The 27,679-nt window shown below is 33.7% G+C and overlaps 4 protein-coding genes across 4 annotated transcripts; all 4 read right to left on the bottom strand.

The window, feature by feature from the left end:
• Positions 1–3,152: 3,152 nt before the first annotated feature.
• Positions 3,153–5,697, bottom strand: LOC133681385 (uncharacterized). The gene is made up of 6 exons (XM_062104425.1): positions 5,515–5,697; positions 4,959–5,241; positions 4,627–4,813; positions 4,211–4,470; positions 3,418–3,510; positions 3,153–3,295 (listed from the first exon to the last, which is right to left on the bottom strand). The coding sequence occupies exons 1-6, from the start codon at positions 5,695–5,697 to the stop codon at positions 3,153–3,155; spliced, it is 1,149 nt and encodes a 382-aa protein (XP_061960409.1).
• A 7,381-nt stretch (positions 5,698–13,078) lies between these two features.
• On the bottom strand, positions 13,079–14,094 carry LOC133681091 (cucumber peeling cupredoxin-like). Its single transcript, XM_062104188.1, has 2 exons — positions 13,812–14,094; positions 13,079–13,658 (listed from the first exon to the last, which is right to left on the bottom strand). The coding sequence occupies exons 1-2, from the start codon at positions 13,990–13,992 to the stop codon at positions 13,198–13,200; spliced, it is 642 nt and encodes a 213-aa protein (XP_061960172.1). The 5' UTR covers positions 13,993–14,094; the 3' UTR covers positions 13,079–13,197.
• Positions 14,095–19,816: 5,722 nt separating this feature from the next.
• On the bottom strand, positions 19,817–22,440 carry LOC133670919 (glucan endo-1,3-beta-glucosidase 14-like). Its single transcript, XM_062091526.1, has 3 exons — positions 21,810–22,440; positions 20,205–21,241; positions 19,817–20,103 (listed from the first exon to the last, which is right to left on the bottom strand). The coding sequence occupies exons 1-3, from the start codon at positions 22,012–22,014 to the stop codon at positions 20,023–20,025; spliced, it is 1,323 nt and encodes a 440-aa protein (XP_061947510.1). The 5' UTR covers positions 22,015–22,440; the 3' UTR covers positions 19,817–20,022.
• A 267-nt stretch (positions 22,441–22,707) lies between these two features.
• LOC133670930 (methyl-CpG-binding domain-containing protein 11-like) lies at positions 22,708–27,679 on the bottom strand. The gene is given in 4 exon segments (XM_062091532.1): positions 22,708–23,811; positions 23,813–23,933; positions 23,994–24,066; positions 27,499–27,679. Coding segments are annotated over 4 exon segments (543 nt in total). The 5' UTR covers positions 27,506–27,679; the 3' UTR covers positions 22,708–23,469.

Here is a 27,679-nt window from a genome sequence, read left to right as displayed (position 1 = left end):
CCACGAACTCCTTAGATTGGGAGCTACCAACGGTGAAACACTACGGTCGACCGCAAGTTGTCGGCCGTAGTGTTGGAGAGCCCGTAAACCCGCTTTTTATCTGGTCCACCTGACGATCCAACCTCCATCCATAAATTCGGATCGAATTCCAGATGGGTCAAAATATTGTCCCCGTATCTCTCCCTCAACCGATTATTATAATTCTCCTGAAAGTAAAAAAAGTAATCATCATATTCAATTAAATAAACATAATAACTTACAAAATAAAATGGTTGAACAAACATACCATGAAATGTTGAGCACGGTTATCAACGAACTGTTGCGCCCCCTTTTGGCGGTCTTGACTTCGCACGTGCGTCTCTACAAACAACTCCATCGGGCTCGGCTCACGTCCAAAAGATGCAACCTATAATGAAAAAAGATATATTAATAACAACTTAATTTAACGATATATTTCATTTAAATTAATCTTACCATCCCTTTCGCATGTGTAGCAAACGGAACGGAGTCGCCAGTGTGCGTTGTCACCGAGCCATGAATTGACCGATTCTGGTTGCCAACACCGCATTGTGAGCGTCGTGTGAACCGCTCAGACGTCACGTGCTCAAGATAGTGCGGCCATATATCTTCTGGGATGTATATCGGTTTGAAATCCCTCCAAACCGCAATATCGTTCTAGCCTTGAAAACCCCTATGCCTCGCGGTTTTTTTTGTCTTTTTTGTGCTTCATACCAAAAATCACGCAACCTACTTCACGCAACCAAAAATTACATTTCAAAATATAATTTTTTGTCTAAAAAACATCTTGTATTGTTTTCGATCTTACCTAGTTACCGCGTGATTTTCCCACACCCTCCTCACAACAGTATATGCTCACTGTCCCAGTAGAATTTGTGTTGTGTATAAATAAACAAGTTTAAATAAAAATATTAATTTATTTATAATTATATTAATAATTTATTAGAAATAAGCTCAAAATTATAAATTAACACCAACCTGAAATCTGTCAAACCATGCATAGTTATTAAACCCGACCTGGGGGTTAACCCGGCCAAGGGGCTAGGTCCCGGGTTTCATAGGTCAACCCGGGTCAACCCGGATTAACCCAGAAAAATTAAAAAAAATTAAAATTTTAATACTTCATATGAAAAAATCCATGTAAATATAGATTATACATATTATGAAATTTAAAAGAATATTTTAAAAAGTTTTTTATTACACATTAAAAAGATATTATGTTAAGGTTTTAAGTTAAAGTATTTAAACTAAAAAAGTTTTTATCCCACATTGAAAAAACTTAACTTTTGTCATGGGAACATAAAATATATATATGAAAAGGCTTATATATATATATATATATATATATATATATATATATGAAAGGGTTTGAAATCCCACATTGAAAAGATAATATGTTATCCTTTTAAGTTGAAGTATTTAAACCAAAAGATTTTTTATCCCACATTGAAAAAACATGATCTTTTTCTTGGGAATATAGAGTATATATACTAATGAGTTTCAAATCTTACATTGAAAAAACATGGTTTTTTTCATGGGAACATAGAGTATATATATATGAAAAGGCTTCAAATCCCACATTGAAAAGATATTATGTTATCTTTTAAGTTGAAGTATTTAAACCAAAAGATTTTTTATCCCACATTGAAAAAACATGATTTTTTTCTTGGGAACATAGAGTATATATACTAATGGGTTTCAAATCCCACATTGAAAAAACATAGTTTTTTTCATGGAAACATAGAGTATATATATGAAAGGGCTTCAAATCCCACATTGAAAAGATACTATGTTATCTTTTAAGTTGAAGTATTTAAACCAAAAAGTTTTTTATCCCACATTGAAAAAACATGATTTTTTTCTTGGGAACATAGAGTATATATACTAATGGGTTTTAAATCCCACATTGAAAAAAACATGGTTTTTTTCATGGAAACATAGAGTATATATATGAAAGGGCTTCAAATCCCATATTGAAAAGATATCATGTTATCTTTTAAGTTGAAGTATTTAAACCAAAAGGTTTTTTATCCCACATTGAAAAAACATGACTTTTTTCTTGGGAACATAGAGTATATATACTAATGAGTTTCAAATCTCACATTTTAAAAAAAAATCGAGTCTCGTCCGTGTTCGCCCGGGTCACCCGGGTTTGGTCGGGCTGTTGCCACAGCCGTTCTTTTATTAAACCTAGACCGGTCCAGCCACCAGGTCCCGGGTCGACCCGCTGGGTCGGGCCAAGCCGGGCCAAGTTTAATAACAGTGAAACCATGCATTGATTTGAGGCATCCATTCAGGATGCTTGGATATCTGACTCCATTGAAACAATAGAATCTCCATTGACGATTTAAACACCGATGATATTACTCGGGCGGCCTCAATGTTTATGAACCTGAAAATAAATGAAATAAATTAAATAGTGATTACTTCATAAATTATGTTGTAATTTTTTTTTTAAAAAATAAAACCTTAACAAACTTACATTGAAAGGTCGTCTTTCCACTGTGTCTCGTACTTACGGGTAAATTGATTCTGCTGTGAAGGGACCCCGCCTCTGTGCTGTGAAGTAGCGCTGGAAGAGGCAACATCGGTTGACGGCGTAGGTGGTATAGGTACGTCTTCTTGAGAGGCACCTAAGGAAATATCATCATCGCTGCTAGACGAATTAGCTGCGACCGTACATGAGCGACCAGCTCTGGTTTTCATTCTACGCATCTCCATAATTTTATACAAATATTTATATAATTAAATTCAAATGAAGAAATGACTGATCTCCGTGAGTGCATCCTATATTTCCTTTGGCAACAAATCACGAAAAGCTAATGAGATAAGTGTTTGCATAAACCATAGTTTTGAAAGCCGACCCAGTCAAGTGATCGGGTCACGGGTCAGATGGGTTGACCCGGGTCAACCCAAAAAAAAACACCTATAAAAAAAACACATAACTAGTTACAATGCAACACTTACATAAACCAAATTTAAATTATAAACCAACAACATAAATTTAATTCAATATCCAAAACACAAACAAAATATAAATTTTAAAATATTTAAAACAAAACATCCAACCACATAAATTCTAAAATATTTAAAACAAAACATTCGACAACATAAATTCTAAATCAACAACACATTCACTTTTGTTGAATGAACACATTAAGTTCTTCTGTGTCCATAGAAGCAAAATTTGGATCAAATGTCGATGGAATTGAGCCAATCTCGTCAACACCTAATAAATCATCAGCATGCTCTTTTGAAACTTCATCGTCACAATCATCTTCAATATCATTAACATTTATAACACCTACATTTCAAACACAATTAATAAATAAATATTATGTGTTAAACAAAACTTTATTTTAAATAATATTTATCACTAAATAATCAATCATTAATTACCATCATCTAAAGTATCTTGTATGGTCATAGTTGATAGAGCTTGATGAAAACTCTCTGCTTCTTCAGTTGTCAAGATTGATGGGTCATCTTCTACTATCCAATTTTCAATGTCACAAATTGTCTCAAAATTAATTGGATCATAATTTCATCCTTTCCAATAATTTCTATATATTAAAAGTGAAGATAAACACGATATAAGTATTAATAATGTTACTAAACAAGATAAAATAATATTTGAGGAATTAGAGAAAAGAAAAATACTTTTGTTTCAATCTTAGATTGCAGTGGACGTGAACAAGGTCATTAAGCCTTTGGTGCTCCAATCTATTTCTCTTCTTGGAATGAATATGTTCAAACATACTCCAATTTCTCTCACATCCCGAAGAACTACAAGTTTGACTTAACACTCGTATAGCCAACTGTTGTAGATTTGGAGCACTGGTTCTATATGTCATCCACCATTCATCTATACAAAAAAATAATAAGTAAAAGAAGACTATGTCAAATAATTTTTTTAAATATAAAAATTATATACCTAGAGGCATAAGGGTGCGATTATTTATTGCGGACACTCGACCAAAGTCATGTTCAACATTCCTAAACAACTTCATCTCACTTGTAATCTTACTTTGCAATGGTAGATTTTCATATGCATATTTCTCAAGAACATCTAGAAGTCTAGAAATGGTGCTCATATGTTTATCCATTATATTTGCATCATATTGAAATTGAGGATTTAACCAAAATGCCGCTGCATAAAGATTTTTATAAAATTATTCATCCCACTGATTACTGATAATATCTATGAAAGGTTTCACTCTAGCCTTTCTCTTTTGAAATCTCCTCATCATTTCTTCTTTTGCATGATGAATAGCATCATACAAATATCCCATCGAAGGTCTATCATCACCATCAACCATTCGTAGAACTCGAATTAAAGGCTCACTCATTCGCATAATTATTGCACATTCTTCCCAAAACAAAGAGTCTAGCACACTCTCAACAAATATTTTTCCTTTGCTATCTTTAGCATAAGTAGATGAGACCCATTCCCTAGATGTCCATAGCTCTCAACTTATCTTTATGAGCTAAAATGCTTTGCAATGCAATGGAATTGGTAGCAAAACGAGTAGGAGTTGGACGAAGTATTTCTTTTCCTCCGGTGAACTTCCTCATCAAATACAATGATAACAATGATTATAAATATACTTTGTGATACCAAAACCATGCTCAACAACACAACAAACTGACTGCAATTTACCAATGTCATGGAGTATGAGGTTGATGCAATGAGCAGCACAAAGAGACCAAAATATTGAAGGAAATTCCTCCATCAATAACTTGCTAGCAGCAACATAATTTGCAGCATTATCAGTCACCATATGCACAATGTTTTCTACCCCAACATACAAAACAACCTCTCTAAACAATTGATACATCCACAGTTTTAAAAAAAACTGTTCCTTTAGGACAATATACTAAGAAGTTAATTAAAGTCCTCATATTCTGATCTGTTCATCCATCAGCCATTAATGTGCAACCAGTCTTCTTCCAAATCTCTCGATAAGTCTCAACATAAATCTTGACTTCATCAATCGCTTTTGCCAAGTAATAACCACGAATAATATGCAAGTTTGGTCCTTTATAACCAGGACCCATGGCTGTTACAGCATCTATGGCATGCTGATAATACACAGAGTTAAGAGCATTAAATGGCACACATGCATCAATCATCCACTTCGCTAAAGCAAGATCACACCGTTCAACTGCTTCCTTTCTTTGCCAACAATTCTGAAGAGACTTTTGAGCACCAGGAGTTGTTCTCTGCATGAAATATGTCCCTATTGTTGCAGATATCTTCTGCTTTCCATAACTTAGAATCGATTATTTTACAGTGCTGGTGCTTTGAATCTTTTTCTTTTTTGCAGTCTTCGGTGGTAACATATGTTTTTTAGTATTGACATCCTCATCATCATCATCACCACCACCATTATCATCTTCTATGTGCCTAATCATCATCTCTTCATGCTCTCTTTGTTGTGCATTAAATGGATTGAATTCTGCTTGCATTTCTCTAACTTTTTTTTTTGTCAAAACCATTTGATGTCGAACATCAGGAGGACATTTGCGACATTGTTCAACTTCTCCTTTAGCTCCAGCTAAACGTTGCTTAAATCGATTACTACCACCACCCGCAAATACTTTAGCACAATACAAACAAACTAATATAGTCTTTTTACATCCAACACTAAGTTCAGGAGCTTCTCTACACGACCCCATGCTAAATCTATTCTTCCTCTACTACCACTTGACATAGAAATTGAAGGTTGAGATGATTGGGCTGTTGAAGGATCACTACTTGAAGTACTACCATTATGTGAAGACATTTTAAGACCTGGCATAATTTATAAGAAGGAATATAATTTCAAGCCAACTCACTTTGCAATCCATTCATAAATTAACAATGACAGTCCCATGGTTTTCATTCAATGCAAAAGAATTAAAAATAAACAATTTATCAAAATAATACTAACGAAGGACCACAACAAATTAATAGTAGAAATTGTTCATATTCCACCCTTGTTACATATATAAGCAAGCAATGGTGAGCTAGACTGCCTGATCTTAGAAAATAAATATTCCCCCGATCTTCATCACCAACCAAAATATCACGCAGAGAAATAGAATCCACAAATTTGATCACTCAAAAACTTTATAAACATAAACTCGTAAAAAAAAAAAAGCAGAGTAAACTTTTATGCTGGGTCAACAATATAAAAGAAACAGATCATAATTAGCATGCCAAGCTCCTCTTTCTTACCCACAAAAGAGCCAGAGTAAACTGCTTTTAAACTTTTTGACAAAAAAGCAACGAAAACTAAACCTATTTGGGTGTTCATTATCAACCTCATTCAAGCTAAAAACCGTGGACAAAAACTATCAAGATTTAAGCTTTAACCACAATTATTTATGCTTCAAAAATCCCAAGTCTAACAGTGATATGAGACAAAAAGAATGAAAGAAACAGTAGTTGAAAACTTGAAATACTAACCGGAAGAGGCAGCCGGTGCAATAAGCCGGGACGCGGAGGTCGAAGGAAGAGAAGAGGCAGAGGCAGGAAGCGGCGGGAAGGTGACTAGATAGAGAGATGTGAGAGTATGAAAATCACTGTGTTTCAGAAGGAGATTCAAAGATGTCCTTTGCTCCTCAGCTCCTCAGCGATCAATAGGCCGGGATGTCCTCTGCTCATCTGCTCCTCAGCTGGGCAGCTGGGTTTCAAAGAGTGAGTAAATTAGGTTTGCCAATTGTAAATGATTTTGCTTCATTCTTCTTCACATTGTCTTCAGCGTTTTGGCATTTTAGAAGGATAAAAATGACATCGTTTAATGACTGGCAATAAAAAAAATTGATCGGGTTTTTCCCGGGTTTGACCGGGTGGACCGGGTTGACCCGCCGGGTCGACCGGGTTTCACCGGGCCAATTCCTGAGCGGGTTTTTGCCTCCACCCAGACCTATCCCAGGCCCGGGTCGGCCGGGTCCCGGGTCAACCCGTCGAGCCGGTCCGGGTTTTAAAACACTGGCATAAACATGTGGCAGTCATGACTCTTCATTCCATACAATCTACAGTCCTCTATATTAACTAGCCTTGATATGTTCGATGCATGTCCATCCAGAAAACACAGACTCTTAAGCCATTTGTAGACTAGCAGTTGTGCATTTTTCTCTAACACGAAGCTTGCTCTTGGTTTTTTAACCCGTGACTCATCATAAACCAACTCCATATTTTTACGGTTATAGTATAAATCTATATCCAATCTAGCCTTGATGTTGTCCTTTGTCTTCCCTTTTACATCCATGACGGTGTTGAAAATGTTCTCAAACATGTTCTTTTCGATGTGCATGACGTCAAGGTTATGGCGGAGTAGATTGGTGTTCCAATAAGGAAGCTCCCAAAAGATACTTTGTTTTACCCAATTATGGGTCAAACCAAAACCTGGAAACTTTTGCTTACTTGATTGAAGGCCAAACACAATGTCACCGTACTCTGAGACAACATCATGCAATTCTTCACCAGAAAGACGCGAGGATGCAACATCTTTTTCAACTCTGCTAACAAAGAAATCTTTTCTGTTCTTTCTGTACCTGTGATTAAGTGGCAAGAAGCGACGGTGACAGTCAAAAAAAGAAGCTTTACCTCTGTTTGCTAGCGTGAATGCTTTATTGTTTTCCATGCAGTATGGACATGCGAATTTCCCATGCGTGCTCTAACCAGAAAGCATTCTATAAGCTGGAAAAGCATTGATAGTCCACATCAACGCCACCCTCATAAGGAAATTTTGTTTCCTCAATATATCATAAGTCAGAGCTCTGGAGGACCACAACTGCGTCAACTCATCAATCAACGGTCGAAGACAAACATCTATATTCCGCCCCAGGCTGTTTGGACCGGGTATGACAGTAGATAAAAACATGAACTCTGGCCTCATACACATTCCCGGTGGCAAGTTATAAACTGTGAGTATGACCGGCCAACAAGAATAAGAAGCAACAAATAACCCAAATGGGTTGAATCCGTCTGTAAACAACCCAAGATGCACATTCCTTGATTCAGCTGAAAAGTGAGGATGCACACTGTTAAAGAGTTTCCACTCTTCGCCGTCACAAGGATGCACCATCACTCCATCAACCGTATCATGTGCTTGGTGCCATGTCATGTGCTCAGTAGTCCTTGGTGACATGAATAACCTCTGCAGTCTAAGTGTGATCGGGAAGTATCTAAGTTTTTTATATGCCACTAGAGTCTTTCCCCTACCAGTTCTAGGTTTGTAATGGGAATGCCCGTATGTCATGCACTCGGTCATCTCAACATTTTCAAGGTAGTATAACATGCAGCAGTTAGGACACATATCAATTTTCTAGTATCCTAAACCGAGGGGTTTCATCATGGACTTCGCAACATAAAAGTTCTCTTTCAGCCTGTTCCCTTCAGGTAAAATGCTTCTTGCCCATTCAATAATCTTTTCATACCCGGCCTCACTCAACCCGTGATCTAATTTGATGGTGAACACCTGTGCTACGGCCGATAATTTATTGTGGTTCGTGCAGCCATCCCATAATGGTTCGTCAGAATCTTTCAACAAATAAAAAAACCTAGTTGCATCTGCATTAGGTTCTTCTTCTACGATTGGACATTGACTGACATTACCTTGATTCATTCTCATTGCATCCATAACCATATTTCTGTAAGGATTAGTGTTGTCATTTGCCGTTTCATGCACGTTGCTAGCACTAGAAGTAGACCCAACCACCGTTTCTTCCATTCTCCTCTTACTAACAAATACTTCTCCATGTGCATACCAACATTGGTAATTCTCCATAAACACTTTGTGTAGAAAATGTATCATTACAACATCTGGATGCAGATTCTTTTTATTTTGACACTTTCTGCATGGACACCTAATACCGCCTCCAGTAAAATTTCTGGGAATAGATGTTGTGAAATTAATAAAACCCCAAACCCCGTTACAATAATCTATCCTCCGCAATCCTTGGGGTGAATCTCGATACATCCATGAATGATCATCCATGACTTATATCAAACCTCTATAAAATTATAATGACATCATGTATTAATTAACTAAGTTAGGTAAATAAACTTGCAAAAATATTACTTTACCTTGAGGTTATCTAACAAACCAATCACAACTTCTCATAAATATTAAATATTCATTATCATTTATCAACGCCCATACAAATTAAAATATATAAATTTATAAAAATTACCACTCCGCAATACCATTGATAAAACTTTAAATAGACCCATTAAGCAAGCTATTAATTATTTCAAAATAGCACATGTACTTCGGTAGTTCCATAAAGTTTTAACAATTTACAAACAAATACAATCTTACAAAATCTAAAACAAACCATAACAGGTATAGAATTATACATTCATATACTACAAGTTTGTTTGAGAAATAACAATAAAACATTTACATATACTAACAAAATACATATACTAAAAAAAAAAAATTGACATTTAATTAAATGTTAAAATTTAAAAAGATAGAATTACTTACAAAAATTGATAAAATCCGTCGGTAAATCAGAACACGGATGTTATGACCACAAAACTTCAAGAAATATAGCTTGTTGTGCTGATATGAGGGAGATTTTTGTTTGGGGGGAGGGGGGTTGGTTGTTTGCAGATGGGGAGAGTTGGGATTAGAAAGAAAAAAGAGAAATAGAGGAGGAGAGGGTCGGCAGAGCTCACATATATTAACTTTTTCCGACGGTTTCACCAACGGAAACTCCGTCGGTGATTCTGACGGAAAAATCAACACGTCACCGTACGAATCTACCATTTCAAATCCCTTGGTGATTCCGTCGGTAATTTAAACGGCGAACCAATCACGTCACTATATAGGCTGTTGTTTTGAATCCGTCGGTGATTCTGTTGGAAAAAATAACCCGTCAAAACCTCCACGTCAACGACCCGCCTTTTTTTTTAATTCGAAAACTTTTCTGTTCGTAATTCAGTCGGTAACTACCGATAGAAAGTAACTACCGACGGAAACTTTCTATCGGTAGTTACCGACTGAATTACGGACAGAAAAGTTTTTGTCGGTAGTTACCGACTGAATTACGGATGGAAAAGTGTTTGTCGGTAATTTCGACCTCAAATTACCAACAGACATATTCTGTCAGTAAATCCGTTGCTATTTATCGAATTTCTGGTATTGTATTAACTGAAAAAAAACCAAAATCAAAATACAAAAAAAAAGATTTAATGATAAAATAAAAAATAATTATCACAATCCATAGTGCAATATGAGATGATCTATAATGTATGGGTGAACAATATTTTATTCACACTTTTAATTGACCATGGACCTTGAGAAAAAGACATATTACCCTCTATAGTCAGTTTATTGATTATTTTTTTTAATGGTAAAATTGTTAATAAATTGTTCTTTATTTTTTAAAATGGTAAAATTATTAATAGATTGTTCCAATGAGCAGTGAATCCTCTCAAAATGAATACTAACTCTCAAAATGAATATTATTTTTCTCTCACCAATTAACTTTTGTTTATTTAAAACCTCTAAATTATTTAGGGCAACGAATATCACAAATAATTTATATTTTTGGATTGTTATATTTAATGTTAGAAGATATTTTATAAGCTAATTATGTTTGTTTTATAATTTATAAAATAATGCCATGTAATATTACTTGTAATGAAATCAAGTCATGGAAGAATATTATTTTCATCGGACCATAAAAACATGAAGTGAAATAGATAAAATTGTAAAGTGAAAATAGCATATATCACTCATGTTTTAAATACTTTTTAGCATACCATTAAAAGTAACTTAATTTCATAGGATATCATGAAGGTTTAAATAACATCTTAATCAGCATGTTTCATATGCTAAGGACTTCTACCATATTAGTTATGTGACTTGCGCTGAGCTGTAGGTTAGATAAAGTTTTTTGGCAAAAAAACAAAAAAAATATGCTAAAAAATAAAGCTTTTCAAATTTATTTATTTTTTAAAAAAATATAATCATAAATAAAAAAAAGGCGATGAGAATATTTGTATCAAAAAATACAAAAAACAAAGTTTTAAGACATTTATTCAACTTATCTAGCTGCAAGTCAAATAATGTTTTTTCCAACGCAAAAGAATTAATGTGCCGACGTTATTAATGTGCTTTTTTACATCAAGTAAAAAATATAACCGTGAATCAAAAAGTCAACGTTTACATATAATAAAATATAATAAAGATCATATGCATCAACAAAAATTTATAAGATCTCAAGCTAATTTTTAACGTAGTCGAAAAACATAACAATATTGCAATTGCCACAATAAAACATCATTTTCTTAGTCTGTGCAGAATAAATCTAAAAAAAAAGTTTAAAGAAAAAAATTAAAAACAAATTACAAAAGAATTAAAAAATAAACAAAAAGAATGGTATATATAAATAGGCCAAGTGTAAAGAATAAAAAAAATATTAAAAAAAACGTGTAAAGAAAAAAAACTAAAAAACATAAAAAACATGAATTTGGCATGCAAGTTATAATTTTTTAAGAAAACAAATACCATGTATGCTGATTACTCCAATGTGTTTTTTACATGAAAAATTAAAAGTGTCATTTGAAAAGTCTATGCAATCATTCAATTAAATTAATCAATAACCATTATTTACCTGATCATGTTCACTAATTTTTTTTTAATAAATAAAAGATAAATTCACACTAAAAAACTCATTGCTTACACGATAAATACAAATGAAAATAACTGAATAAACCTGCACCATAAAAATATTATGAAAAACCGAACACATCAGAAAAATATAAGGAGTGGACACCTGCTGATATGATGGAAACATATAAAAAAAAGCTTTGAACAAACCTGACAACCAACTCGGGTGAACAAATTAAACACATGATCTAAGACTTGAAATTGGGATGATCCCATAATTACACCTTTAAATGATGGAATCACTAATGAATTGAAAAGTTTTCGATGATATTTGGTGGTTTTTTAAATTTTTTTATTAAATTCAAAATTTAAATTAAATATTATAGACAGAATCACCGACAGAATGATTAAAAATATTAATATTTAATTATCCATAGGTAAAACGCCTCAACAAAAAGTCTAGAATTCCTAATTTCACAACAGACTCGTCTCCTTTCTTCTTCTTCTTCTTCTTCTACTCTTCTCTCCTCAGCTCCTTCTCTTCTCATCCATGCTCGGGTATGTTTTCATCTCCTTTCTTATTTTTTCTTCTCAGTTTTTTTTAATTAGTATACTTTACAAATTTGTTTTTTTTCTCTTCTTAGCTTCACTTGCAACTACATTAAGGTAAAGAAAAAAATTTCTTCTTTTTTCATGTTTTTTTCACTATATTTGTTTTTTATTTTATTTTTAATTGTTTTTGTTCTTAATAATTGTATGAATGTTGTTGTAGGATTTTTTTTATATGAGATCAATTTTTAATTGATTTATTTATGGGATTTTTAAATTTTTTTCATATGAATTTTTTTAGTTGAATTTATTTTTTTCATGTTATTTATTTGTTGCAAATTTTTTTGAGTTGATTTTCTTCTTTTTTTTTCCAACCATTTTGAGTATTATAGAGTGTTAATTAATATTAATTTAATTATTTTATAGTTTTGTAAAACATATTTTTTAAAAATATTTTTAAATAATTAACGACGAAATTACATACGGTTTGTTTCCGAGAGAATTACCGACGGAATGAAAAAAAAATTTGCTCGCTTTTTCCGTCAGTAAATCCATCGGTAATAATATTTTTTTTATTACCAACGGACTTACCGACGGACAAAAAATTACCGACGAAAGATTCACCGACGGAGACTTTCCGTCGGTCATTTCATCAGTAATTTTTTTACCAACAGAATAGTAGTGCAACTACCGACAAAAAATTCTATCGGTAAATCTAAACATTGTGGTCATGAAAATCAACCGAGCTAATCTTTTACATCTATGATCTGGGTTATGAAACTAAAATTACCCCATTAAAAGCAACTACCCCAAAGTTATCGACTACATGCATGTATAAATATATAGGAAAAGTAGTAACTTTATTTTAATACTAAATAAAAGACAGAATACATGCACTCTAAATAAATCACCACTTTTATTAATAATGGAAAAAGATAAACTCGATAACAATGCCAAAATAAATATAAAAATTAATTAATTAAAAGCATTAACTATATATAAGCCCCTCTCCATAATCTCAAAACACCAAACCAACGATAGCAGCTAGCATGGTCATCAAGAAACTTGCCAAAACATTAGAAGACGATGAACCAGGTGGAGGAGGGATAGTTGGAAGTGACCCTGGAGCCATTGAGCTCGTGGGGCTTAGTGCTGGTGTTGGAGCACAACCATCCGAGGTATTATTTGAAGACGGTACTGAAGGAGTAGCTGTAGGACTTGGTGGTGGAGATGGTCTAGGGGTGGTGGAGGGTGGTGATGCGCCTGTTGTGCGTGATGAGACAGTGATAGCTAGCTTCTGTCCAAATTGACAATGCCTGCCAATAGTACAGATATAGTAGTGCTCTCCAGTAGAATCAAGGGTAATGTTAACAGGACCAGTAGAAATTACGTCTCCAATAGAGTTTGAAGATGTGCATGCATCAAAGGATTCTTTTTGAACTCGGAGAACATCGTGATTGTTGGTGGTGAAATCAAAAGCTGAAAGGAAGAAGAAAAAGAAAACAAATTAAGATGATGATGATTCATACCTATATAATTTGATCGTACTAAGAAAAAAACAACACATCAAGTCTCGGAATATTTAAATCATCATGATAGATACCGAGACGAGAGAAGAGGACATGCACTTACTTAGGGTATCACCAACCATGAAGTTCTTGCCACTAGCCCAGGTAATGTATGCCTGAGCACCGGCCTGTGGAACAGTCCAACCGTCGTTGTCTCCGACCACATACACTGTTTGTGCCACAGAGCGTTGAAACAGAACCATCATGGCAAAACCAAATGTTACACCAATATTAAACATTGCCATTACTCTCTCAAGCCCAATATAATATGATGTTCAATTACTCACTATATTTCAGCAAGTGTATTGGCTGTTGTGCTTGCAATATTCAAATGTTATGGTCACAGAAGATCTAGTGCGAAGCATATATAGAGAAGAAGGCGATTACACCGCTGCTCGGGCCCAACAAAACGCGGGTTGCGAGATGGCAAGCAAAGAAGCCGGTCTTCCTTGAACATTTGCATGCACGCAGGGTCCACTTTGATTGAGAACAAGGGTTCACACTTCACAGTTGATACCCGTTAGGTGGGAATTTTGAAACTTTTTTTTATTTCTCGAGACAAATTTTAATGAGGATAAAACATCGAGCTAAAAAAAAAAATTACTAACAAAAGGGTATTTAATTTACTTTCTCATCATTCTTTTGTGTTATGCCACCACACAAATCATTCTTTTAATTATATTCTTAATTTCTATAATTTTTCCTATAAATTTATTCATTTACTGGATATATATATCAAATTTTGGTATTTTTAATATCTTTGCTTCTATATAATCATGGCAAAACAAGATTGAGACGGCATGCTATGACATTCTTTAATCAAAATTTAAAAAATACAATATTACTATACAACTTTGATTAATTATATGATTTCATTTTATTTTCTTGACCCGCGCCCCGCATTTACGTTCTTGAAGAAAACTATATCACAGCATTTAAGTTCTTGGCGGAAAATATTGTTCAATTGTTTTAGAGTCAATAAATTGGACTATTGAATGTTCCAAGTAAGAAGATCCAGAATGCTTGGAGGTTGGATATTTCGTAGCTCATTCCAAAGTCAAAATAAATATTCTTGTTCATATATATATATATATATATATATATATATATATATATATATATATATATATGACTTTATTTTCTTCTAACAAGGGAGACCTTGAGACGCTGGCACCCAAGTCTTGTTCCTCCTATGTTAGGTGGTGGCGAACCTTCACAACTTGTTCCTTCTTAGTGCTGTTTTGAAAGTACTCCTTTTTTCCTCTTTGAGACTTTCTTGATGGAGATACGAGGACAATTCATAAAAATATGGCCTCTCTAATAAGATATTTATATTTGATAACAAGGACTACAAAAATGAAAATAAAATTAATTTTTATTCTAATCTCATTCGAATGAAGTAGGAATAAGAATGAAGAATGTGAAAAGAAATATAAATTAAACATAACTTCATTTTCATGAAAGAGGTTGGGAAAAAATAAGAAATGAGAGTTAATCTTTTAAAAAAAAAAGATGTCCATAAGTTATATTAGTTTTGCGAGATAAGGAATATCTCTCAAACCATATATCGGATCAAACTGAAATTTTATAAGGAAATATTAGACACATGTAACTATATTTTATAAAATTTTAGGTCAATTTAATGTCAGTAACATATTATTTAATTTGGTCAAATTGTTGTTACTATTTTGATAGATTCATCAACAAAATATTTTTTTTCTTGGTTATTCTTAGCTCAATCAGTCCAGACTTGTAATGGGTTAGTTTTGAACAAAAAATGAAAATTAAATGAAACTTATTTAGACCCTAAACTTATGCATGGGCATGGGCATGGGCATGGGCATGGGCTACACTGGTTTATAATGCGGTTTGGATTAATTGAAGAATTAGAGTCTCTTTTTTTTTAAGTTATGTGTGATGGCTAGAGGCTTTATAAATATTTTAGTTTCATTTTTCTTTTATTTCTTTTGGCTCTTTTTAATTTTCGACAGCTTAGAGAAAAATTTTAACACTTAGTTTTTTATTCTTAATTTATGCTTTTGGGTTTGATTAATTAAATAAGATCTAAGACTTGTTTGGGTCTATACTTTCGGGTTTATTAATATAGTTTTTAGTTCAATTTTGTAAGCGGATCAATTTAGACCACGATAGTAGATCCATTAGGGCTTTTATTTTTCAACAATATGAATACTCTTTGTAGGGATAAAATATTCAGACTTGATAATACTATAGTTGTTGAATTTATTCAGCTTATGTGAGAGAGATTCTCATATTTTTTGGTTCTCTAATGACCGAAATTGATATATCGAAGATTAATTGGTTTTGTGGTGTCTTTTTTATCCTTCTCATTCATGAATTGGTATTTGTAGGGTAGGGGTTCTTATTCTGATAGTGTTGGTACTTTGAAGTAGATTTTCATTGTATCATTCTTCTATCAAATATGTTTTTACTTTCTAGGATTCGTTATCATTCTTGCTGTGGGTAGCGTGACAATGTGATTACGAGATTCGTATCATACTCTCTCTCCTTAATATTATAGAAGGGAAAAAACTAAGTCAAACTCAAATAAAATTTAAAAAATATATATCATCAATCAAATGTAATATAAGATTTTTTTAGAGAATTCAACTCAAATTAAAGGTAGAAAAGAAAAGGAATTCTAGTAACAGAAACTCGCACTTATTAAAATTATCTCTTTACCCAAAATTCTTTGTACATAAGGAGATTATGAACATTAGCATAAAATGATTTGGGAAAAAAAGTGTTCATTTACTATAATGTCCCCTTTTGGTCTTTCGAATTTCTCTTTTTTTTTTCATTTTCATTATTAAATTTTATTTATTTTTAATTAAATCATTACAAGAAAAACATGATTTTATTTGTTGTTTTTTTATTCAATTTGCACGTTCTCATATGCCTTATTTATAGTTAAATATTACAATATTGAATTAGAGACCAATCTTACAAAAATTGATTTTATTTTATTCTTAAATCTAAAGTTGAAAGATCAAGGATCAAAGTTGATATTTTTTTAAAAAAAAAGAGAAAAACTACACCTTTTCATGCTTTTGCTGCTCAAATGGCATATAAATATTCAATTTGAATCCTCAAATTTCACTTTTTTCATATGTTGTCCATTTCTTTCAGCTTTTTACGTTTCAATCTATATTGTTTTTTACATTTTAATCATTGAATGTCTAGAGAAGAAAGAGAAAATTGCTAGAAAAAAAATATTCTCGGATGATTAAATTTTGGTCACCGATAACTATGAGTTTGGTGTTTTTAGATTTGTCTTTAAAAGAGTAACTTAATAGAAGTGATTTATGCCTTCAATGATGCCCATCAAGGTAAATTAAGATTCTGATTTTATTTTTTTAATATTTAGTTTGATTTTGAGTTGAAATTTGATATTTTAGATTTTTTAAAATGTTCTAAAAACTTAGACACTAATTTTTGAATCACGGAACTAGCTTCAATGGTTAGGAAATGTTGCAGACGATAAAAAAAAAAAATATTAGGAGCTTCATTCACTCTTTTCTTTAATATTTTTTAATAGGATTGACTTTAAATAGTTATTCAATTATGGTATGGTTTTCTAATATTATTACAGGTTTTATGATAGTATTAACATTTATTTTTTTAATAATTATATATGAACATAAAAAACTTATTTTTTAAAAGCAAATTACCTCATGAGCATTTAAATGTCTATTTAATTATTGTTTTTTTGTAGATACTTTATATGATTTTCTCATATTTTATATTTTTTGATATTTCAGATATAAATTATCAATTTATGTTTATTTTATCCAAACTTTCTTTTCATATTATAATAAATTTTAATTAAAAATGGTCCTTAAAAATAGAAATTTTTTGTACAAAATAAAAAACATTAATAAAAAAGGGAAGTTTTGATTAGAGAGATATATTTTTTACTACTCATTTCAAATCAATAGATTTTTTTTAATTGCCTTTATTTTTTATTCAATAAACCATATTTCTAATAAAGAAGTTATTTTTTAAAAAACAAAAAATAGAATTTATAAGAAAATAGAATTTTGACAAAAACAATTTCTCTCCAAAATTTAAATAATTATATTTTTACAAACATTTATTTTTATTACCGCACAATTAAATAATAAAAAATTAAAGAATTATCCATGTTATTAGATTAAATATTTATATGTGAATCTATCTTTTGTTTCTTACAATGAAGATTAATTTTCTAACCTTTGATCAGCGTTAGCAACTTTTTTTTATGATTTATGAGTTTATATATTTTTGTAAATATTATCTTTCTGATTTTTAATTAGAAATTTTTATCATACTAAAAAACCATAATCACAGGGCCAAAGCCTTCTTCTCTTATATTGTAAATTAATTTGGGATTCTATCCATAACAAGTACATGTACTCGTAGCTAGTGACCTCTAATACTAATGCACAAAATTACGAACATAAAAGGCAATTAATATTTTACTAATTTTTATCATTTTCTAAAATCTAAGTTGTGGAGGTTGTGAGGATAATCTTAAGGTGGTTTTTGGATGGAGTGGTGTAGAAATAAAGCTTCAAATGATATTGAAATATTAGTTGATGGACAACATGTCATTCAGCGGAGGAGCATGCGAGAGAGCAAATCCCTGACAGGAGTAATTGACTCTTCGTTTTTTAAATAGTTTTCATGGTTATAGTTTGAAATAAATAAATAATTAATTGAAATTTGTTGGATTTAAATACGTATTTGGTAAAAATTATAATTAAAGTTTATATGAAGCAAAAAACATTACTAAAATGTTTAATGGTTGTGTAATTACAATTGCTTTTCAAAGTGTTTTTTACTTGAAAATACATTAAAATAATGTATTTTTATTTTTAAAAATTATTTTTGATATCAGCACACCAAAATGATTTAAAAACACCAAAAATATATTAATTTGAAGCAAAGAAAAAAATAAAAAAAAATTAATTTTTTTCAAAAGCGTTTTTGAAACGTAAAAACAAATAATATTTTACAAAACTCAGTTAAAAAAACATGTAAAAACTGCTTCACGAAAATTGCATTTAAAACTCAATTTTTTAGTCAATCTCACAGTATAAAACGTATTTTTTATAGTTACTAAACACCTTACTGTGTTTTTTACACCACAAACGTAAAAGTAAGTGCAAAACAAACACACCCGAAAGCTCTTGGGCTAGAATGGTGTTTTAGGTTTGAATTCTTTTGTTTTAATTGGGCTTTAAGAGTTATGGGTTCTTTCTGGATTCTCATTTCAAGCTCACTTGCAAAAACAATCGGAATTCTTTTTTAAGAATTTCCCAACAGCAACAACTCCATTTTATGTTTTGAGCAGAATAATATCATAGCTTCAAGGATAGCACCTTGGGTGTTCTAAACATATGGAAATCAAGATTAAAGAAAATGGGAATTTCAGTCCACTTTCCTTACTCCGTCTAAGGAAACGAAGAGGGATTTTTCGTTTTCCTCATTTTCTTCCCTTGCTCATTTTAACGGCAAACAAACCCCTCCCCTCCAGTGAGAACTTTTTCTTTTTTCTGGGTTTTGACTTGTGGATGATTTAAGAGCAATAGTTGAGTGTCCAAAGTAAAACTCCGCTGATAAAGAATCAAAGAATAAATCTGTTAGCAGCAGTTGGGATCTTTGACCCAAAAGCTGGCTGAGGAAATTGAACCGTGCATTCAAAGGGATGGCTTTGTAAATGATTTTCTCATGAGAATTTGATCTTCAATGTCACATTAGCAAGTTAAGATGGATATCTACCAGGTTTGATCATCTAAACAAGGAATAGAGAATAAACTGTTTTATTTAGTCCCCGTGTTCTTAACAAGATAATCAGTTAGTCCCTCTTGTTCAGAGAGCACAAAACCACATCCCTCTGTTTTTATTTCCGTTTATAACTTCATTCATGTCAGCCAGTTGAGTTGTTCTTCTTCTTAACTATATGGCTGTTGGAAGACACCTCAGGGTAGCTTGGATATGTAGCTAAGAGATTAACCACGTACGTAGCAATTGTAAGAAACCTAGGGTTTTGAAACCAGAAGGACTCAATTATGGTGAAACGACATCAGAGCCCTTTTTTCCTTATTCAAGAATTCATTCATTTATGATACATTTCTGAAGATATTTATACATGTCTCATGAGATTCTCCGTTTTCAATTGATTCAAGAATTACTGTCAAAACAATAGAAAATGAATCGAGTATGTTACAACTACGTGCATCAGCAAATTCTAGACTGTTGGCCTTTTCAAGAAGTCAGATTAGGAGCACAAGTGTGATACAAGTTGTAAGAAGCAATGCACAGGATGACCCCAACCAACCATATGCTCCAATAACCTGTCAGATGAAAAGAAATTCTTCATCATAAGTGTCTAAAACGGCAACTTATGCAGCAAATCAAGAAACTAAAATGCAAAAGGTGACGGGGGGTCTCATACCTTGAAATGAATAAATGATGAAACTCCAGAGGATTCCTTAAGCCCGGTGAATCCGATATCATAAGAAATGCTTCCATCAGGTTTAAACAATCCAAAGTTCCTCTCAGAAGTTGGCCCGGGCTTCAAATTTTCGTTGAACAGTGCAAAAATATACGCTTTTGCCACAAACTTTGGTCTGTATGGTGTTCCCTTCTTTTTAGCTAGCCGTTTACGCAGATTACGATTGTAAGTCCTGGCATTTTCTAAATTGGCACCTGCTTCATTGTCATCCCCACGAGAAGCCCAACCTGTTTCAGAAACGATGATTTCCATCTTGGGAAACCCAGCCTTTTCTAATGCAGCGTAAGCTGCATCAACCTGAGCCTCAAACATGTTATCATAATGCAGATTAGTCTTTGCATCAAGAATTCCCTTATTTGATTTGAAAAGAGCATAGTTTATGTCAATATGCTCAGGATCACTCTTGTAGGCTAGAAAAGGGTAGGCATTTATGTAAAAAGGAGAGCCAATCTGGGAGAAGAACTGCAACAGTGGTTTCATGTATATAGAAACATCTTCCCTGAACACGCACGCCGATGGTGGGAAGGAATTGGTGAAGACGGCCTCTGAATGTGGGCTTGAAACCTCGACAACCTTCGTCAAACCCAGCCTTCGAAGCGCATCATAAACATTTTTAACCGCAGGCAGTAAAACCTCCCATAATTCATGGTCATCGCCCCCCAAGATCTCGTTTCCCACTGCTATTCCAGCAATATTTGTTCCAGGAAGGAATGGCTGCACATTTTCCTTTATCCAATTCATGGCGCGATCCTCTCCTACAGCTATTTCTTTTAAATACCCATTGCCAAGTCCAACTATTATTCCAATGCCAGAGCCTTTGAAGGCCTTGAGGACTTCATGGTCAGCGTCGTAGATTCTGGTATTTTTAATCTTGGCTGCTTTCAGAAGCGTCACCACGCTGCGTGGTGAAGGTAAATTATCTGCTATCCTACCATAGTTTACTCCATATGTTCCCTTGAATGCGTACACTGTGAAAACTGCAGAACACAGCAAATAAAAAAGCACCATGCATTACACAGCTCAACCATTATAAGCAGATAAAATATCATTATAATTCGAACTTTATTTTTTTTGTAAAATGAAAAAAATAATATAGTAACTAGATCAAAACATTTTACAAAAATATTGATATAACAAATTAAAAAATTGATTTATTTATAAATGACTGGAAAATTAAAATTGGATCACCCTATACAAGGCAGGGGTTCGACTAGTGTCATTGAAAATTGGGGCAAAATTATTGGTTGTTTTTCCATTATTCTACAATGCACCCACTCACATTCCAAAGAGAAGAGAGCAGCTAGCATTCCTAACAGTTAGAAAGTTTTTTTAAGTACATCCCAGAAGTGTAATCTTGTTTTTCCAGAATAAAAAAACATATAGAAAAACCTTAACGTTGTTTATTGTTTAAGGATACAGAAATTCTGAAATCTAAATATCATGAAATCTAAATCAACTCTGTTGCATGGAGAATAATATATACTAATTTATATCATTCACTAACAAACTCAAGCTCAAGGAGGAAAGGTAAAGAGTACTACGTACCATTGGAAGAAATGACAGAGAAGAGGAGGAGGAGCCATAGAAAGAAAGAATAGAAACCCATAATTCTGGTGGAAAGATGATCAAGGAAAGTGCACTCCATTTGTAGAAAAGAAGTGAGTATGGCCCAACCTTTTTGTAGCTCAAAAGTGTCAAAAAGATAAACCCTTCGGATGACAATGCAATTCTTGTTCTTGAGGCATGCCATAAGACCCTAAAAAGATTCTTAACCTTGAGATTAAAGAATTTGTAAAGAAGATTCTTAACCTTTGTCCAAAGATGAAAGAGAATTCTGAGAGGATTGGTATTGATTCTTAGCTTTACTCTTCAAAGAATACCTTTTCTTGGGTTGTTATGGATGATGTTTCAGAACTATTATTCTCTTTCTCAAGAAAGAACAAAACATAAACCCCCTTTCTATATATACTTTTCTTGAGTCCGATTTTTTTCGAGTTATTTTAGAGAGGGGAGGTGGAAGAGAAGGCAGGTAAACATTTTGTTTTGATGGAAATCGTTGCTCATAGATAGTCACAACTTGGAAGCTTGAGACTGGTGTGGAATGTTTTGGGTCGGTGACTGGACCCCTTCGGGGGATCCATTGACAGATCTTTCGAGGGATCTTTCAGCTATTCCTGTCAGGTGTCTAGGATCAAACTTCTGTGGAAACGTAGGGAGAATAATTTCAACAAGGGTAACCATAAATCTAAAAGTAACACATACTTGCAACAAGCACAGCCATGGTACTGACCAGTCGCCACTCTTCTAAAGAGGAACTGAAAGAAAGGTTAAGCAATATGCAGACATTGTAGTCTGTCATTTAGCACTTGCATAGTTGAACTAGTCTCTCAGGCACTGCTCTAAACAAGGCGGATCTGAAACCATGCCATGCCAGACAACAAAATAAACATCAGTGCAAACATATATAATATTTTAGTCTAGTCACTAAACATACAAGTTAATTAAAGCCTTGCAATCTCGAGTCCTGCACAATGTATGCAACGAACAAATGCTGCATCAATTACAGCCTACTCTAGTGGGGTCAAGACTACAGGTAGGGCGATATCCCATCCATTTAAATCTAACATCAACATATTATCAAACTAGCAATGACATTAAAGCTAGAGTCACCCAAAACATCCGAGTCGCCTGAATTAGAAGAGAAGCAGATGTTACATAAGAGCTACGGCTGAGGGGCATCAGCTGGCCCCATTGGGTTTACCTTTTCCATTTTCAATGATCTCCCCATCCACTGGCTTGTCTTTCCCATCCATGGGAATGCTACACTTTGCATCGCCCTCCTGCAAACCAAGTTTCTCTTTGATCTCTCCCTCAGATGCAGAGACAGTTCCATGTGTATTCTCCTGTGCTCCACCATCTACATTCATCGCTACATTATCTGGGATGCCCTTGCGACCCAGGGCATTCTCTTTCTCTGAGTCAGTTTGTGGCATCTTTCCAGCCACGTTTCCAGCCACGTCTTCAACCTTATTGTTTCTATTTTCAGATACTTCACTGGAACCAGCTTCTTCAGCAGCTATGTACTTCAATGCTGCCCCTCCATGTTCTTTCTCTTTAACTTCCAGTGCGTGCTGGGCTTCCTTAGCTTTTCCTTCATCACCATTCTTGGTTTCCTAGGCATCCTCTTGGGACTTTATGTCCTTGTTCACTTCCTCTGTTGCAGTTCTTCCATATTGGCATCTGCTGACTTCATCCGATCAGCTTCTTCTTGATCCGTATCTCCATTCTCATCCTGATTTTCTTCGGTGCCATCATTTCTTTTTTCTTCCTTTGCATTTTCTGTTTCAGTTCCCTCTGCATCTTGCATTTGAACTTCATCCTTGCCCTCAGTAACATATTCCGTTTCATCTTTCTTTGAACCAGATGATTTTCGGCTTCCCTTCCTTGGGGGCTCCTTTTCAGGAGGAGTTGCCTTGGCCTTCTCGCTGATTCTTGCAGATCTTCTTGGGGTCTCACCAGTGCCCCAATCAAACTCAGATACTGCAGGGATTGCCACGGTGTGATTTCAGGTACTGCTGCAATTGCTTCCTGTTCTTAATTTCTTCCCCAGTTGGAGCAATGAACACGATTTCATTCTTCTTTGGTGTGCCTACACTCTTGAAAAAAATACTGCAAGGAACCAAGACAGTAAGTTATACAACAAGGAACTGTAAACAAAATATTTAATACCTGTCTGTGCTCCATGACATTGGCTCGATATTTAATTGATATGATTCCCTCACTTCACCTTTCATGATGCAACCTACCATACAAAACATAAAGTCTTAAGTATATTCATTACGGATGATAATTCTCAATTATTACAAACGAATAATCTCCAGTTTATGCACTAAATCCAGCTCTTCACTATTTCCCTAAAACATTGCATCTCGCTTCTAATAATGCAGTTCCCCTACCCAGCTAAAGTGATGGCAGGACTTTAGTTATTTTCGAATTAGAAAGAAATGAATGGATATCAGTTAGAGACTCCAGGCATTGGTGCCTCTACATGAGCACATAATGTGATGTTTTTTACTGGCTTCTAATGTTATTGAAATTCCACCTTTTCAACTCTATTGCTCCTCTTCTTCTTCTCTCAACAGATGTTCATCTCTCCTATCCCACATGAACTAAATTAGCAAAGCATTATCAGCTAAAGAACACAGGACAAACTGCATTACATGTGAGCGCCAAAAAGAGCTAGGACATCTATTATGCCCACATAGAATCACAATAATAATGATACGCAATAAACCTACAGAAACACAAAACTCGTTTACCACTCCACTGAGTGAGGTGTCCTCAAATAAGGTGTTTTCACCACTAGTGTCCTCAAACTAATTCCCTTGTTTTACCTTTTTTTTTTTTTCTGATTTTGGTATCTCAACCATAAATTATTGCATTTTTTTATTACATAAACACAAATCTCTATAAGCACTTCATCATTGGCTCCTCAAGCTAACACAAACCTTGATATATCTTCCAAATAAAAGATATTTTATGCATAGTACAAAACAAGGATAGAAAGAATATAGAAAAGTAGTAGTTTAAAAAAATGACCATCCATCCAAAATAATTTGATAAATGATTAATTTTGCCTCTAGAAAATGCAAACATGGCCTTCAAATAAAAAACACCACACAAAACAATTCAGCGAAAGTAGCAATACAATATGCCAGTCAACCAAAAAACAAAACACAACAATTCAGTGGAAGCACTCGATGCTGGTTGACTTGGCTATAAAAGAACTACCCCTGAAACCCAAACCAAACAGCCGGGGGGGGATAGTACAAATTTCAGTCAGTACGATAAAGGAGGCATGAATCCTAAAGGTTGCAGTATCTCTCCATGCTATCAATGAGACAGCTGAATGGGAGAATCCACATATTGTCCCAGAGAATTATATTAAAGGGGCAAAGAGGGCTAGAGAGGAGTTGCTGAACAACAAAAAGGTCGTATCATTTAGAAGAAAGGGTTCAGTAATAAAAATAATAGTAATAATTAGCGGCATGCTTCAAGCTATACTTGAAACCTCAAAGAACAAAATCAAAGGTCAAAGCTTTGAAACATTGACACAGAAGATATGGCATAATCCAATATTAGCATGAGAAGCATTATCCTACCTGAGACACAGTTGTAGTTTTAAATAGATTATAAACATGTAAAAATCACATACAGTATAACTGCAAGTAGAAAATTATGAAATAGTCTTACTGCAGTAAATCAAAGAAAGTATTAAATGATACTAACCACGAGGAGTTCACAGTCAGAAGTCCTATTTAAGAGTGGTATACTCCCATAAGATACAAAATGACACTTCTCTATTTAACACATCTGATGAACAGCTGAGTAGAACAATTGTCCGGTTTTTTTATGGCCGCGATGCTTTTGAGTTTATTTGATAATAAATTCAAACCAGACTAAGAAATGGACCATTTAGACTTGTTTAACGCACTTTTGACAAACATTGGTTAATAATATTTAAGTGGGACTGCAGATTCAACACAACAGAGAATGAACTAACTGCTTCACTGGGTTCAATGGATCCAATCTGCAGCTGTAGTCTACAGCAAACTACATTATCATAGGAGATCACATCCTCTCTCAATCAACAATCCCTAAAAATCCTTGATTTTCCCTTTTACCATCCACCATACTATGAATGTGAGGAGGTGTCAATATCCTTATTGGATGTTCTTTTGTAGGTTACAAATACCAGTTTTGATAACCAGTTTTGACACAAATTTCTTCAAAGTTAGTAACAAAATCAAAAGGAAGAAAATCAGCCCTTGCCATCAGAAAATGATTCCTAAGATAAATGATTTGATGCAAGTCCAAAGCATCATGATAAGGAACTATAAAATCATACAAAACTCTAAAATTCTTGAACCCAAATAAACAAAACGAGCAAGCATCTGACACCATGTTCCAGCCTTAAACCCCACCAGTATTTCAAATATGCCCCTTAGAAGATTCAATAGATTAAAAATAGCACAATTTTCATATAAAAATGAAGAATCAGAAAGTGCAAACCAAATTGCAAGGTCGGGTCCTCCAGACTCATCTAATAATACATCAAGATCAAGCATAAAAATTCCCAAGATAAACAGGATGGTGAGTTTTGATAGAATGTGATCATTGATCTAACAAAAATGGAAGAAAAAAAATATATCAGGCATCAAAACATAACGCAAGTTCCCAAGCATGCCCCAAGATAAAACCTCATGGATATACTTGACTGAAAGCAAAGGAGGACGCTGCGAACTTGGTACTATAACCCAAGCTAGAGTTTGAGTGGCAGGGACTGGGTAGGTTGTGGTATGCCCCATCTTTGTTTGCAAATGTTCTTTGAGAATGTAATACTAAGTGCTGATTAAAAGCGTGACCTTTTTATGCAACAAGACAAAGCATTCCAGATATCAGATCCAAACAAGCCAGACCATTGAAGTTTTACATATCTGATAATGGAAGGGAACGAAGAAGCAGAAGAAATAGACAGTAGGAGAGAATGATAAAGTAGACTTTTGCTTGCCAAGCTTGAAAGATTGCACCTGCTGAAACCTACCTCAGCTGTATCTTGGCCTCTAATCAGGTACAGAAAAGTCCACAGGAAAGAAAACACAAAAACCCTAAAACAGAAATCTACTTTCATAAAGATAAACAAATAGCAAAAATATGCACCTTCATAAATCAATATATGTCTCCAGGAGTTTTAGAGGTTGAAGAAAACTAGGACAGGAGCACACTTTGAAAAAAGAAGGGGAAAATATAATTTTCATTCAGTTAGGAAAAAGATACGTCTTAAATCACTCTAAAAGTTTTCAAACATCTTACAAGTCAAAATCACTAACTCGTTTTGTTGCGAAAACAAGAAGAAAAAAATTAGAATCGGAATTGAAGGCTTAATCAAGTACAGGGGAAGAACCCCAGCAGTTAACTTGAGATTAAACTGAAAAAATTTGGGACCCTAAAAGTTAGAACCTGGATTGAATCTATTAAAAACTCCCAAACAACAAACATAGCCTAAACCACAACAATTTGTCAATTCTGGCGTCTGAAGCAAAAGTAAGCTGCCGGTCATGTAGCGCACGAAACAGCAATTCTAACTTCAAATGTTTCCAGGAAAATTGCATTTCAGGGAAGGGAAAAAAAACATCAAAATGAAGGGAGAAAAATCACCAAAATGAAATCTTACCCTTCATTCTTTCTTCATAGTTTAAGAAAAAATGTGGGAAATTATTTACGAACCAAAGCCAAAATTAGCAGAAACATCACATAGAAAAATGGTAAGACTTTTCAACCAAAAAAAGGAATATTAACCCTAATTAAAACACTACAACCTCTATAAACTAAAAATACAGTAAAATTCAAGAACA

The sequence above is a fragment of the Populus nigra genome, chromosome 1 (assembly GCF_951802175.1).
Source record: "Populus nigra chromosome 1, ddPopNigr1.1, whole genome shotgun sequence".
Taxonomy (NCBI): Eukaryota; Viridiplantae; Streptophyta; class Magnoliopsida; order Malpighiales; family Salicaceae; genus Populus; species Populus nigra.
The sequence above is the reverse complement of the archived record's forward strand: the minus strand, read 5'-3'. Positions and strand labels throughout refer to the sequence as shown.

Excerpts from the sequence above, each read along its gene's own strand:
- LOC133681385 (XM_062104425.1), bottom strand. The coding sequence starts at position 5,697 with ATGGGGTCGTGTAGAGAAGCTCCTGAACTTAGTGTTGGATGTAAAAAG. Across the intron at positions 5,242-5,514 it reads CTGATGTTCGACATCAAATG|AGAACAACTCCTGGTGCTCA; the intron begins GTTTTGACAAAA and ends TATTTCATGCAG. Across the intron at positions 4,814-4,958 it reads AGAGATTTGGAAGAAGACTG|AAAACATTGTGCATATGGTG; the intron begins GTTGCACATTAA and ends ATGTTGGGGTAG.
- LOC133681091 (XM_062104188.1), bottom strand. The coding sequence starts at position 13,992 with ATGGCAATGTTTAATATTGGTGTAACATTTGGTTTTGCCATGATGGTT. Across the intron at positions 13,659-13,811 it reads CATGGTTGGTGATACCCTAA|CTTTTGATTTCACCACCAAC; the intron begins GTAAGTGCATGT and ends TCTTCCTTTCAG.
- LOC133670919 (XM_062091526.1), bottom strand. The coding sequence starts at position 22,014 with ATGGCATGCCTCAAGAACAAGAATTGCATTGTCATCCGAAGGGTTTAT. Across the intron at positions 21,242-21,809 it reads CTCTGTCATTTCTTCCAATG|TTTTCACAGTGTACGCATTC; the intron begins GTACGTAGTACT and ends TGTGTTCTGCAG. Across the intron at positions 20,104-20,204 it reads CATCATTTATTCATTTCAAG|GTTATTGGAGCATATGGTTG; the intron begins GTATGAGACCCC and ends TTCATCTGACAG.